This window comes from Xiphias gladius, chromosome 4 (assembly GCF_016859285.1).
Source record: "Xiphias gladius isolate SHS-SW01 ecotype Sanya breed wild chromosome 4, ASM1685928v1, whole genome shotgun sequence".
NCBI lineage: Eukaryota > Metazoa > Chordata > Actinopteri > Istiophoriformes > Xiphiidae > Xiphias > Xiphias gladius.
The window spans coordinates 18,254,782-18,269,764 of record NC_053403.1 but is presented as its reverse complement, the minus strand read 5'-3'; the positions used below and the strand labels follow the sequence as shown (position 1 = coordinate 18,269,764).

Here is a 14,983-nt window from a genome sequence, read left to right as displayed (position 1 = left end):
AAAGTGAATGACACACTCAACTGTGTTATAAAAACACACACACTCCTTCAATTACACATGCTCGCATAGTCACAACATAAGTTCATACACAGGCACATGTACTTTGCAGGGCAGAGGCCAAGCACGCTTATACTCACATGCACGCACGCACACACACCAAAGACATAAAGGCACAAGGTATTGCTAATGTTGAGGATGCATTGGAACATGATCTATCTAAACATATAAATGACCCCTTTCACCCATACCTCCTTTTTCTCCACCTCACAGTAAAAACAGCTTCTAGAAAAAAAGAGATGCTTCCTCTTTCTAATTAACATGCAAAAAAAAAAAAAAAACACGCCCACACGCATCACACACACACACACACACAAACACACACACGCACACACACACACACACACACACACACACACACACACACACATACACATATCAATAGTAAACAAACCCTACTGATCTACAGTACCTACAAAGGTACACCATTTGGTATTTTAGCGCAGACAGACACGCTCAGGTCAGCCAATGTGTAAGACTTCCAAAACAGAGGGGCCGATCATTACGTACAAATCTTAGAAAAAGCTAAGAGAGGGTTGTATAAAAAAAGAGTGGGAACAATGAAGATGGGGGCAAAAGATGTTGTCAGGCCAGTGGTCTGTAGTCCATCAGAGACCTAAGAATTTTTAGCTCAGTGGGTGTCTTTGACCAACCCAGCAGAGACACTTGAAAAGTTCTCAGAAATAATAAGAGCGAGATAAGATACATCCAGCTCTCCTCGTGACTTTTTCAAGTACTAAAACTCTGTTCAACTACTGTCTTGCCCAGTCTGACACCAACAGCGTTTAAGGTCAGACAGGTGAAGAGTGGTTCACTGGACAGGAGCAGGTCACATGACCACCAACACAGGAGTCAGCAAGCGTCTATCGGATCCAACATGGACCAATAATGTAAGAGGAGCTGGAACAAATTAACATGCGTTGTCTGAAAGCCACCGGTTGCCGTAGTGATGTGCTTACTGGGCCGGAAGGAAGGAGGACTGGACAGGAAACTGCGCTGTTATGTCTCTCCACAGCCACAGCTTCAGATAGCAGCAGATGAACCAGCGTCTACCCGGAAGTACACACACATACGCGCACATAAATGCCTACAAAACCAAGTATGACTTCCTCAGCTCAGCCCCCTACTCCTCCAACACATAAAATAAGAAATCTTAATCTCTCAAGATTTCTTGTCTGTTAGGGCAGTCTGCCGCCACCTCATTTCCTGTGTATCTGCTCTGTTACCAGCCTATAAGGTTGGCTTTGGCCTTTTCTGTCAGCTTACGGACACGTCCCTTAGAAGAGGTGCCAAAGGTGATTGATGAGTCCTCAAACAGCAGCTGCCTCTGCTCCTCCTCAGAGTCCTCCTCCATGTACCAGGCCGACCGTCGCCCCTGGTTACGTGTGCGCATGGACCCTCCTGCCCCCTCCCCTGCTTCCTCCTTTGGAGACTCCTTGCGATTGGATCGTGGAGGAGCAGTCTGCAGAGGAGGGGTGACCTCCTCGTTGGTTCTCCTGCCGCTCCTCCTCAGCGGCGAGGGCTCAGGTGACTCAGCTGGAGGAGTGGATTCATCAGTTCTTACCACTCGAGGCCTGCCACGCCGTCTAGGCGTCGACGCCATGCCAGAGTCTGACAACACAGATGTTTCCTGTGCAGAAGACGTCCCACCTTCGTCGCCTGTGGATTGGTCAAGCTCATCGTCAGGCGTGGAACTCCTACGGTTACTGCTCCTTCTCATCTCCTCCAGTTCCTGTTTGCTCTTCCTGCCTCTCTTCTTGCCAGGAGGGCGGCCTCGGGGTCTGGAAGGACTCGCCGGAGTCGTGACTTCTGGAGGACTCACCGGTGGGTCAATTCTGGATTTCCGCCCCCTCCTCCCCACACCCAGGGTCATATGACTGCTATGACCATTCAGGTGGACTGTGCTCTGAGATGAGGGGCTAGCAGGAGATCCTGAGAGGGAAGGACATTTATTCATAGGACAAAAAGCGTAAAATACCAATAGCAAGCAGGTTCCAGTAAATACTTAATTTAGAACATTAATCATAAAACCTAAGAATCACACCTAAGTGACATCATCTCTTACCAGGTGCGTGTCGTACAGGAGTCCTGAGTTTCCGCCGGGTGCTTCCTCCACTGCTACTTTCTGCAGCTGGAAATGGTGTCACCTTTTCGGGAGCTGGTGGCGTTGAAGCTGACACAGAGTTATGAGCCCTCAGCGAACGAGTAGACTCTGAAAATGACAAAGAGATACACAATAACTGAAGTAAACTTTGTAACACGCTGTGATCAGTTCTTGATAATTTATTCTTAACGACTTGTTGGCTAACCAGCTGCTAGGAGTAGATCCATATTTAATGTACAGACATGAGACTGGTGTTGTTCTTCTCCTCTAACTCTCAGCATGAAAAGCAAACAAGTGCGTTGCCCAACATGTCAAACTACTCCTTTGTTTTAGTATTGCTTTAAGTGAGAAGTTACATGTATAAGTGGTCTCACCTGCTGTGCTCGTTGTGTTGCTTGTGGCATTATGTGAGGAGGATGAGGCAGGTGGAGAGTGTGCAGAATGGCGTGCTGTACTTCGTGTTCGCCCTGCAGCCGGTGTATCCGCCTTCCCATTGAACTGCTGGGGGGGCTGTTTGAGTGGGATGGGATGTCTCAGGGAGGAAGTTCGTGAAGGAGCTGGTGATGGCTCCCTTTTTGCGGTCATCCTGGATGATACACGTCTCTTCCTCTCTGGGCTAGAAGCAGCATGGGAAGAAAGAATACAAAAGATCAAACCTAATGCATTTTAAGAGCTACAAAAAAAGTAAAATAAAATGTCCTTCCTTCTACCTGGATGCAGTGCTGCTTGTGGGAGACTCGCTCCTCCTCCTCCTCCTCTTCATGGCGTGCCGTGTCTGTCTGTCCGTAGTGAGTCGTGTCTGTCTGTCTGTGCCCTGTTTGGTCAGTTTATCTGTCAGGCCGTGGATGGCCTTGTAGTCGGCCAGGATGGAGCTGACATGCTCCTCAAACAGTGCAGAAAGCCTCAGACTCATACTGTAGATCTGAAGACACAGTAAAGGATACACTGTATCAACTGTCATACTTAGAGAAAAAAGGGATAAATGTTAATAAGCACTGGTTAATTTGTAGATTTTATTTTATGGACTCATCAAAGTATGAATACTGGATACAATTTGTAAAATATTAAATTGTATGCATTTTGGTTTCAGTGAGCGTATGCAAGTCTGTGTGTGTGTGTGTGTGTGTGTGTGTGTGTGTGTGTGTGTGTGTGTGTGTGTGTGTGTGTGTGTCTGTGCATGCATGTCTCACCCGAGACTTCTTACTGGGCGTATAAGCTTTGGAATTGCTGAAAATGAGCCGGACATCTTTGCAGAGCTCAATGGGAGACTGGTACTTTCCGTCTGTTAGCGTGTTGAGAACGGTACCGAAGTCCATTGGAGAGTCAACTATTTGCAGGTAGTCCTGGGAGAATCAGAGTGAAGTTAGAACATTTCAATATCAGGTTTCAAAAGATGTGAACAGAATAAGGAGTAGACGAGAGGAAGACGTAAGAGACTTGGGGGATCTGATGTTTCATTTTGAATGGACTGGAAAAAACCTGAACCGACTGAGAAATAAATCCATCCTTCTGTTAACAAAAGAAGCCTAGCCGACTGAAGCTGTGAGTCCTTCACAACTTATACATCTATTCAATTTGATCTACATTTCAGATGCTGAATGGAGAGGCCTGTTCTTCAGACCAAACAATTCCTTCACCTCAAATGCCACTCCTTGTGTAATTGAATTGTAGCCACTTATTTCCCAGACACACTGCAGAAAGATTCAAGGACCAGAAAAGATGACTGAAAATGCAAAACAAATGTGAACCTAATGGAAATCCACAATGAGTTAATCTCAAATCACATCCAGAAAAGTTTGGTTTGTTACTGAGGAGGCAGAGTTCACATGTGTGCACCATACTTAATCGAGTAAGTAAGACTTTTGTTGCCTATGTACCGGGTACTCCTGTAGGTCCACGGGTTCTCTGAAGGGCTCTGAATCTTCACACTGAAAGATCAGGTCCAGCAGCTCCTTACAGCGTCCCCTCCATGCATGAGGGTCATATGAAGGAGGTCGAGTTCGCAGTTGGCGCTGCATAGGTCGACGACCCTATGCAAAGAATCACAGTACACTTAAGTAAATTTACTTAAGTAGCTGACACAAAACAGTCTGTTCTTCTCTTGATGATGGAATATGTGTGAATAACTTCTCATGTGAAAAGTTAAAGGTTAGAGTTAAGAAATTGTTTGTTTTCACTCATGTGGAAAGCAATCTGGAATGTAGGGGAGCACGGTGTTGCTGTGAGGTATGATACCTTATGGTTTCGTGTGGATGTTCCAGGAGTATTACTATCTTCGTCGTCCTCCTCCTCATCCTACAAGGGAAAAGAGAAAAATAATAAAGGTAATGCATATCGTACTCTACCAAGCTCATGTATTCTATTCAAAGCACAAATCATATTATTTTGACTAATGTCCTGCCCTACAAAGCTGAAACGCAGAAAATACAAACTTGGTCAAAACTGAGTGAAGACAAGATTACAACTTTTTGACTTCTGTTTTATCATGTTAAAATGATTATGCCTTAGACCTGTACAATTCCAGAAAAATCACTTTACAGTTACTACATAATAAACAACAGCCCCACCAAAAAAGGCAGCCAACTAGACTGCTTAAACAACAGAGCTAATGCTGTATCAATCTAAAGCTAGCTGGGGAGATAACCAAGGCTAACCCCAGCAAAAACTACATTTTGTTTTTCCGTGAGCTCTTTTCTAATTGAAAAATAATACATTGTAAGAATAAACATCTCGGTAATTCAGTTTTTTTAATCACACATAACTAATGGGACAGTAGTCAAAAACAAGGCTACAAGCCTAAACAAGTTTGGCTCAAAGATAACTAGCCTAGCTTAGCAGAATATAGCAATAACTGCAGTCTCAGCTTTTGACTCTAGTGGAATTCATGTGATTTGATGTAGTTAAGTTGCTTTAAAACACAAAATAAGGGGAAATAGCTGGAACAAACTTTCTATTTGTTACAGAGTTCAAAACTTTAAACCCTTTTTCTCAAGTTAATTGTTTCTGTAGTCACTGGTCTCTGGGATTGTATGGCAGTGTTTGTAACAGCATTTTATGATATTATTACTACTGGTAATCAAACATTTTGTGGCAGCGTTTTATGCATTACACATATCAAATTGGCAGCATCTTGAAGGAGGAATTAAGATATTTGTGTATAAGGTTGACAGTTAAAGTTTTTCATATAAACAAATTATATAAACAATATTCTGCCCCTGTGAGAAATCATGTAATCAATGTCAGTCATTAATTAGAGTAAAAAACAACATGTGCAGGACAATTTTAAGACAAATTGGCCTGTAAAAATGTATATATGCAAACACACCTCATCTTCAGAGTCAGAGAAGGTTGCCTTCTTCATAGTTTTGTAGAGGGGCATGAGGTCTGTCAGACTTTGGTCCCTGAAGAAGAAAAAAAGAAGATGAGAGAGCAGAAATGAATTCATACCTGACAGTGCAAATGTTGTGAGATGTTTAAGAAGAAAACATGGAAACCGGTCTTAATTGTTAACAAGAAATGTACAATGTTTAATAGCTATAACTAAAAAACTAAATACTAAATATTGTTAAATACTAAATATTGTTAAATTCATCAGATGTCCTATTGTCAGTTAAATTTAAAACATATTACTTTTTTTGATAACTGATTAACTGATGTACATTTTGTTAATAAAAGCTGGGCAGCTGACATTGTTTTCCTGTAAAACAACATACAGGCTTTTAAATTAATGATACTGTATGTTTAACACACTCACTTAATAAACTGCAGCATGAGGTCAGAGACAAACTTGGCAGTAGTGACAATGAATGATCCTGGCTCATTGAATGTTTGGGCGTTGTGTTCAATATAACGAACCTCCCACATCAGAGAGGACAGTCGTCTGAAATGAAAATACAGTATGTTTTGAATTGTCTTTCTCACATACACACATTCTGTATCTTCCACCATCTCTTTTACTGAAACACAACCTGATGTGAGTTACCTGTAAAAGTGGTTCACCAGCCTTTGGCGTATAGTGCTGAGGTCAGTGACGTAGGCCACTACTGTGCAGTACGTGGGGTAAGCCTGTAGGTCCACTGGAAAGGCAAATGGCGCTGCCACATCTGAGGGTGGCGAGGTTGGTCGGTGGATAAAAGACAGGGGAAGAGATGATTATTACTGGGACACATCAGCTGTAACAGACAAGCTTTTATTACAACTCAGAACAAAAACATATTCAAGATAACAGAAGAAAAGGTAGAAGTTTTCATTTGTGACAAGGGCCAACGACAAAAAGGCAGGATGGTGTGGGTGTGAGAGTGTATGTTTAATCAACAAATAAGCTTGCATGATCAAGTGCAGTAAGGTAGCAGGTAACATAAGGGAGGTGAGGATATTTAACAAAGGTTGAAATCTTTATTCGGCTTAAAATCTGTGTATATCAGATATTAAAATCTCAATATTAACTTACACCTTTATCCCTTTTGCGAAAGATTTTTCTACCTATTGTAAGTATTCTTACCTAAATTTAGATGTTCAAAACGCACTTAAAAGAGTTTATATAAATCCTGTCCTGTGAGCCGCAGCATAAAGCGTAGGAGTAACAGGGAGAGATCTAGAAGGATTAAGTGTGCTGGTTGCTGGTAAATTGTCACTAGAGGGAGCCATCAAACCAGCTTTCTTTCACTGGGAAGATTAAAATAACACAAAGTCTGCACCTAATAGAGCAGTCCTCAAACTGGGGTCAGATCCCTTGGGTCATAGAGCTACTTTGGGGGGGTGTATTTGGCCGGGGGAAAAATATGGAAGTGATACTAAGTTCATTGAATATGATTTATGTAGGGAAAATAAACAAGAGTTTGCTAATGCTATCATGCTAACCTTTATTTCACTAAAATGTAACTTAGATCCTTCTTACTTAGTTGCTTCCCCTACCATTGTTAATGATTGATAAAAAGTGTGTGCATGTTTGTGTATGTGTGTGTGCAGTGGGGGTCAGCCTCTGAAGGGGGGGCTTGCCAGAAAAAGTTTGAGAACCACAGCTGTAATATGACATGACATCACTTAACAGGAATTCAAGCCAGCATCTGAAAATCTGGCTCAATGTGTTAGCAGTTCATTCCTTATAACATATGATCCGTGGACCTGCTGGGCTCATGCCGATGAGGTCAGAGTGGTGACTCGTGTAGAGTCATTTGCTCCTGCCTCTTTACAAGAAATTTGCCCTCGTGGGTTAACTTCACATCCCTGCTTACATGACATAATTGAACTGTTATTTTCACAGTGGCTTGATGACATCATACCAAGTGTGCAGAGCTGGTCAATGGCTTTGATGATGCGTTCACACTCCTCTGCGCGTGTGCGGCAGCCCCATTCCCCGTCCAGAGGGACATACAGCAGCTCCTTCTGCTCTTCTTCTGTCAGTGGGACACTCATGCCTAACTCGTCAGGGAATGTGGCTACACAAAGAAGATTATCAAATTTTGAAACTGTAAAACACCAAAATTTTACTTTGTTAAGAAAGAAAAAGTTTGTGTGTATGTGAGTGTGTGTGCACCATAATGTAGGTGTATTTTGGTTAACCCACCATCATCAGGGATTGGCTCCATATCCCAAGGACTCATCTTCTCCGTGTCTCCATTATCCCAGCTGGATTAGAAATAGTGTTGATATGAATCGTCATCATTCTTCACACTGTAGTCTTTGTGTTTGTCATTTCTTTTCTATTTTACATTGGTAACGTGCAGTATTGCAAACACTGACATTAGTCTCCCACGGCATAAAGTGGATTTCATTCTCTAACAAGGTTTTTCAAATAATCTTAGAAGGGCTGAGTGTTGAAGAAAAAAAAACTCAAACAGACAATATACTTATTAATGTTTCAATTTGGAATGTCACTGACTGTGAAAGTCAAGCAATACAAAACAAAGGGGCACTGTTAGTTTGGCATCATTGTAAATATCAACTTCAAACTGTCATTCAGCGTGGTTCTATAAAAGTGTTTATGCAGGTAATGAGTGTTGTGAGAGGTGTTGACGGCCTCGATTTGTCCAAACAGACAGATTCCTGTTACATGCAAACCATTTTAATGAAACTGTTTGAGATTTCTTATTCTTTTAGTTTTCTGTGGTAAGTGAGGCCTTGAAATCACTAAATCCTAGGATTTACTAAGACACTTTTTGTACAGAGAGACAAAGTGTACGGTAGACAAAGTGGGGACTGAGACAAAGTTTTCACACTTTTGCATTAGGTAACTTCAGTGATTCCTAAAAGCAATCTCTAAATTTCAAGTGCAATTTCACAGGACTTTAAAGTCACAGGACTTTAATAATTACATTTTTTGTAAAAGTTTCCCTTTTAATTAAGCAAATTAGTGCTGCACGAAATTCATAAAACAAGAATAATGATTTCTCGCGAAGAGATTACAATTTTCCATCCATACCAGTAAGTGGCTGAAAACATTTCGGACATTAACATGCAGTGCTGCAACTATGGCAAAATATCATTTGCAATGTATATAACTTTGACTGTTGTTATCTCCTTTGAAACTTAAAAACAATGTGACACTTCTTCACTCTACTTCCTTTTCCTCACCACCACCAGCAAGGTTTCCTCGGTTCTGTCTTTATTTCTCCCCCTTCTGCCTGTGCACAATTTGTCATGTGGGATAATGCAGTCTTTTCATTGGTTGATGCAACTCACAGAGAAATTAGGAACTCTTGGTATGAAGACGCAAATACAGCAGGTTTATCATGTGAAATTGAGATTGTGTACAGCTTTGATTGAAACTGCAATTTTGAATGTGATTAGACCTACAGCCCTACTGCAAATAGAGTGAATCCAAGATGTGGTCATACCAGACATTGTAGCACTGGAACAGGCTGTCAGGATACTGGGGCTGGTAGGGCTCCTGGCTCTCAATGGTCCCAAACCACCAGGCATCATCAATCACTGACCGAAACCTGTCACCTACACAGACATCACAGGACTATTTAGGTCTTTGCAAAAAAGAAGTTGACTTCATAAATTGAGCTAGAAAATGTAAGAGGACATATATTTTATATTTTCTTGAAATATTGAACATGTTGCTAGTTAGTCTGGCGTAGTCAGTCAGCAAAGACAAAACTGACTGACCTATACTCCACTGCCTCTTTCTGGCATTGTCAAACTGCTGACGCAACACCAGGAAGTCGATAACATCAGGCATGTCGTGGTATCTACAACAAGAGTAACATTTACAAATTACTAAAACAAAGCAATTAAACAATAAATATAACACCCATATTAACAGTGCATGACAGATTATGAATATAAAATTTGTAGTAGCACAGTTAACCATTCTCAAAAATTATTCATTTTATGATGTAAAGATCATTAGATTAAATGTTTTATGAGCCCTGTCTTTTCTTGTGTCAAGATGGGAATTCATTTAGGAAAGAGAATGTTATATTTAAACCTAATGGAATAGATTACTTAGGAGGATAGTTTCACACTGAAAATATACGAATGTGAGAAATGCAAAGTTCATTTAAGCACAGGATATGACACATTGTGAAGCAGCATATTTACCCTATAACAAGTGTCAACATTTCATCTTAAAAGTCGAGATGTTTGACATTTTTGATATGAAGTGCAATCTTTAAACAACTGTGATACTGAAGCTCTTGCTTGGAGAAAAAGAGGGATGCTAACTTCATAGAGAAGGATCCTCCGGTCAGTTTGCCGGTGTCAGGGTCCAGGAAGGACAGTTTCAGACAGCACAGTGTGGGCAAGCCGACCTCGTACTTGATGCCAACTATCTTCATCAACTCCTGCTCCTGAACACAAGCAAAAGAACAAATAAAACATGGAACCTGTTAGGTTAACCATACTTCAGTGCACTACTCTTCACTTCATATTGATAGATTTTTTTTTGTGTATATGTGGGGTGAGAGAGTGTTAGCAATGTTGGAGTCAGTCTTTCCAGCTGAGAAAAAGTGAGACTGGGGACAGATGCTTTGGCAATGCCATGCCTGGTTGTTCAAAATATAAGTTCAGATATAGAAGAGAGTGCCGCATTTCACACGCTATAGGCAACACAATCGATGAGATGCACACCGTGCCTGCAATGCATTAAGGTCTACCATCTGCACCGAAATTGCTGTTCCTGCCTCCTCACATGGAAAAGAAACGAAAAATACACCAAGTAAAAATACAGTCCCATAAGCTTTTAAGAAAAGTGTCTGATGGTGTTCTTTCAGAAGCAGTTTCATATACAGGGACGACAATTTGTACTCAGCAGAAATTTCTCTTTTAGTGGAGGGACATTTTTAGGACGGAAAAAGGATTAAAGTCCAACTGAGAGTAAAACTAGACAAGTGTCTGTGCTACAGAAGAAATACCGGTTAGAAAGACTGCATCTGTGCGTGTGTGCTTAATTGTTGATAACGATGAAACAACAGTGAATTCTAACATCATTGTAGGCTGCAGCTACAGTATGTATTCCTAAGGAGACCGTGGGTCATTTTTTCATCTCTAAGGCACTGGCCTTTTTAGCGATTAATTTGGAAATTCAGCCCCTTTAAAATTGAAATGTCACTGAAAATATTATACATCCAAAATGTCATGTTACATCGCAAAACATGATCCGGCATCACATGTTTGCTGCATATTTATCAGAAAAGTTGAGGAAATTGCTTGGCCAGTTTTGAGTTTTTCACTGGGATTTTTTACTTTTATGTTCTTAATGAACGTCAGTATAATTAACTTAATCGTCCAAGTATAGTTCTCCTGTGTGAAAACTGATTTTTGTTACATTGCTCTACTGTGATTTTTATTATGGGCTTCTCCTCAGGGGTTGTTGGGACACAAGTAAAGGGACAATATAAATTTCCAGATACATGGGATGCAAAAAACAATGTCTCTCTTCAAAGAGTCCTTCCTTACCCGTAGCTCCATCTTGTGCCAGGGCTGCTTCTTAGGATTGATGCTGTAAATCTTTTTCTGTTTGGCCATCTCCACATAGGCTTCGTGGCCCTGTCTGAAGTAGTATACCTGCACACACACACACACACACACACACACACACACACACACACACACACACACACACACACACACACACACACACACATACACATACATAATTTCAAATACACAGCAGAACACGACATCTTTAACTGTATCTTGTATACTGCATCTGTCTGGTACATTTCTTGACTGTAGTGCAAGTAATTCTACTCAAAAATATAAATCTTAGGGCCACATATTAAATAGACCTTTTTAGCAGCTGGGGATGGTAATGTCAGGTAGTGTGCCCTGTCTTTTCCAACATGTCATGAGCATTATAGGCATTATAGGCCCGCTAACTCTGCTGTACACTTCTAATCCTGTGGCTATATAAAACGCAAGCCTGTGTTTTTGGTGTAACCAGATATGTGGTGCACATGTGGTGAAGACACTGTAACAGAAACAGGAGGCGTGTACCTCGTCTCCCATCTGGGGTATGTAAGGACATCTCCGGGGGACCGTGTCTGTGATCCAAGCAGAGGGAAGCCACTCCTCCAGAGTTAGCCCTTGATCCTGAAGCTCTGTCCTCTGATCAACACACAACACAATAAATACTCAATAACAGTTCATTCCAAATTCTGGTTTTTGCATTTGTAACAATTTCATTTATTTTCCAAATTATGAAGATTTTGCATTTATATAAGGGCCTACACTTAGTAGTTAGTTCCCATAATCCTCACCTAGTGTGTTTGTCTATTATTACTATCATCTCTTATTATTCTGTCTAATTACTGGCAAAGGTTGAATTGCATGTAAACTGCAATTTTTACATCATTGAATTTAAAATAATTTTTCATGTGCACAATTATTTGTGAAAACAGCTGATGGGTAACAACTCTAAATCACACAGCTACTTCACTTGGCATTCTTCCCGTTGCTACAAGGAGGAAAATACAGTTTTTTTTTCATTACTGATGACAAACCTTCCTCTTCTCCTTTGGCTTCTTTTTCTTTGGTAATGCACCATCTTTGTCTGGTTTGTCTTTTTTTCTTTCTTTCTTCCCATCTCTCTTCTTCTCTCCGTCCTCCTCAGAGCTGCTGCTCTTCTTTTTTACTTTAACACTCTTCTTGGGCGGTTCAAGGTTGATCCCTGCATCCGCTGTCCAGTCAGAGTAATCGCTGGAGTAGTCACTGCATATGCATCACAAAACAATGATTAAATACACAGATGTATCTCCTTGTGTTTATTTTTTATGATATGCGTATGGTACATGCATGTATATGTAGGAGATACATGATATGATAAATGTGTGTGATATACTGTATGTATCTCACCTTGAACTACTGTGGTCATCTGGCCAGGGCTCTTTTTCCTCCTCATCCTTCTCCTCCTCTGAGGAATGTCCATTGATTTGTCGTACCTCCACCTCTCCCTGAAAACATAAAACACACAGAATTAATTAAAAAGAATGAAAGAAATAGATGAAAATAATGGGAACAGAACTATTTGAAATACTATAACACAGAGTTAGTTATTAGTTTTGTTAATGTACTGTTGGATTTCAAGAAAGGTTTACCACATAGTTCCCACATAAAATATAAAACTAAATCCAAAAAAAGGCAGTAACAGTAGTGTATCTACCTCTGAGGTGCTGTCATCGTCGTCTGCAGCCTCAGCACTCTGGCGACTCGTCTCCTCCATGGCAGCACGAGTGTGATAACCATGGTTACCCTGGCTCCTCCTCCCCTCATCAACTACACACTCTGATGTGGGATGAACCTGCAACAACAGAGAATATAATGGTTAATATGAAGGACAGACACAAGAATAACTCAGGGGATATTACAGCTGACAGCAGAATAATAATTAGGGACAGGATTGCAGGAAATAACAATGAGTTGAATAAGAAAATGTTTAAGGAGAGAAATAATAATAACAAACTCTGTAAAGTGTTGTAAAACAATAATGTCTGAGAGTGTGTGTGCAAATGTGTTAATTCACTTACCCTGCTCTCCTTGGGGAGAGAGTGGATTGTACGTCTCCTCCTTTCTGACTGATAAATATTGATTTCCTCCTCCCCTTTAGCTTCACGCCAGTTCACCTGTCTCCTTCACAATAGCACAGACACACAGATCATGATGTGGATCAAAGCTAACACTTCCAAAACAGGGAAATCATATGACGTTCTATCAAAAGTCAAAAGTCTGACTTTGTGTGTGTGAGTACTGGATGGATCCATGTCTGTGTTTTACCTGACAGAGGCGTCCTCGAGCTCAGGGACCAGCACCCTGCGGCTCCAGGCTACCAGGTCTCCCTCTGTGGCCATCTGGCTGCGTGGGGCATTGCTGTGCATTTGGCGGACACCCTCAATCTGGCCGCTGCGACGCAGACCCACGTTTGGTGGGGAGTGCACCTCTGTGGGCGAACCAACCGATCCTGAGGAGAAGAGACGTAAAAGAGAGAGAAGCACAGTGCTTTGAGTCAATCTGTCCAAAGTATTAAAAAGAGACACTTTTTTTTGGGGACATTTTTCCATTGTTTAACATACTTGATAAAGAATTAGAATGTTACACCTTGTAGGTGTTGCATATGATAGCACTTTAGTATACCTTATAAAAAAGAATAAAAAAGGACTCTAATCATCCCAAAAGTTAGTAAATGGGAATTTTTAGCCCTGAAACTATTGGGGAGTCGTCCAGGGCTGCAATTAATGATTATTTTCATTATTTTTTAATCATTTTATCTATAAAATGTCAGAAAATAGTGAAAAATATCCATCACAGTTTGCTAAAGCCTAAGGTGATGTCTTCAGATTTCTTGTTTTGTCAGACCAACAGTTGAAAAACCAAAGATTTCTCAGATTTTAGAAGCTGGAACCAGAAAATATTTGGTATTAATGTTTTGTTATAAAAATGTATAAACCATTAATCAACATTTATTGATTATTCTTCTGTTGATTGACTAATGATTTAACAAATTAAGTGTTTCAGCACTAAAAGTGATTGAGTGAGAGATACAAAGAAAGACAAGAAAAAATTATTCTAAATAACAGTCAGTTATTTAGGTAATTATATAACTATATATATTATATATTACATATATTTCAGTTACAAACCCTAATGGAATTTACAAAGCGTACAATGTGAACACAAAAGGCTGCTGTTTCTTTCTTTTAAATTAAGACAGTTAAATGCAACAACGTAACATTGTGTATGCTTATGCATGACAATGGAGCACCAGAGCCAGACACATGGGTGACTGTATGTTTTCATCACTAAATGGATTAGCTGACCAAAAGGCATATATCCCAAACACTCAGTTTTCTGTGTTCACACACTGTTTGAGACACAGTTCAAAGCTGTTTTATTGAACTTTTTAGATTTCCTTAGCAATTCTCACTGAGATGTTCAAAATGCTTGTCTTGCATAATTGGACATTATGTACGTTGCATATTTCATTTGAAAAATCTTTTTAGTTCCACAATGCACTAATTCCAAGCAAAGAAAAGTAATTATTATAACTATGATAAAAAAGTAATTATTATAAATGTATTGTGTGGTGTAATTTTCATACTGTTAATTGTATAAATTCATCATATTTGGATTAACATAGCGTCTGTAAATAATTTTCAGCTTGTTTGAACCTGCTTCAAATATAAGTAGAGTTTGCAACATACAAGAAACACAATGTTATTTTAACTCACTTACAACACTGAAATGACATCTTGATTTGCCTTAAATAATGTCTTCACTACTTAAAGCAGGTGACAACAAACACTAACAGTAAGCATGTTAACCAGATGCTTACATGAAACGATATCCACATTAAAAAGCTGCCCACGTTACAATAGTATG

At 40.2% G+C, this 14,983-nt stretch overlaps 1 protein-coding gene across 1 annotated transcript in view; it reads right to left on the bottom strand.

Annotated features, from left to right (window-relative positions):
• Positions 1–405: 405 nt before the first annotated feature.
• The window catches only part of LOC120789236 (pleckstrin homology domain interacting protein), a 31,181-nt gene continuing 16,603 nt past the window's right edge, over positions 406–14,983 (bottom strand). The window contains exons 19-40 of the mRNA XM_040125824.1: positions 13,382–13,565; positions 13,135–13,237; positions 12,771–12,908; positions 12,464–12,561; positions 12,112–12,319; positions 11,606–11,716; positions 11,066–11,173; positions 9,833–9,957; positions 9,275–9,357; positions 8,998–9,109; positions 7,728–7,789; positions 7,444–7,599; positions 6,144–6,264; positions 5,916–6,041; positions 5,487–5,562; positions 4,397–4,456; positions 4,039–4,191; positions 3,352–3,504; positions 2,872–3,083; positions 2,536–2,777; positions 2,123–2,269; positions 406–1,989 (exon numbers count right to left, since the gene is read on the bottom strand). Coding sequence (XP_039981758.1) covers positions 1,280–1,989; positions 2,123–2,269; positions 2,536–2,777; positions 2,872–3,083; positions 3,352–3,504; positions 4,039–4,191; positions 4,397–4,456; positions 5,487–5,562; positions 5,916–6,041; positions 6,144–6,264; positions 7,444–7,599; positions 7,728–7,789; positions 8,998–9,109; positions 9,275–9,357; positions 9,833–9,957; positions 11,066–11,173; positions 11,606–11,716; positions 12,112–12,319; positions 12,464–12,561; positions 12,771–12,908; positions 13,135–13,237; positions 13,382–13,565 — 3,488 coding nt within the window. The 3' untranslated portion in view covers positions 406–1,279. The remainder of the gene's footprint in view (positions 1,990–2,122; positions 2,270–2,535; positions 2,778–2,871; positions 3,084–3,351; positions 3,505–4,038; positions 4,192–4,396; positions 4,457–5,486; positions 5,563–5,915; positions 6,042–6,143; positions 6,265–7,443; positions 7,600–7,727; positions 7,790–8,997; positions 9,110–9,274; positions 9,358–9,832; positions 9,958–11,065; positions 11,174–11,605; positions 11,717–12,111; positions 12,320–12,463; positions 12,562–12,770; positions 12,909–13,134; positions 13,238–13,381; positions 13,566–14,983) is intronic.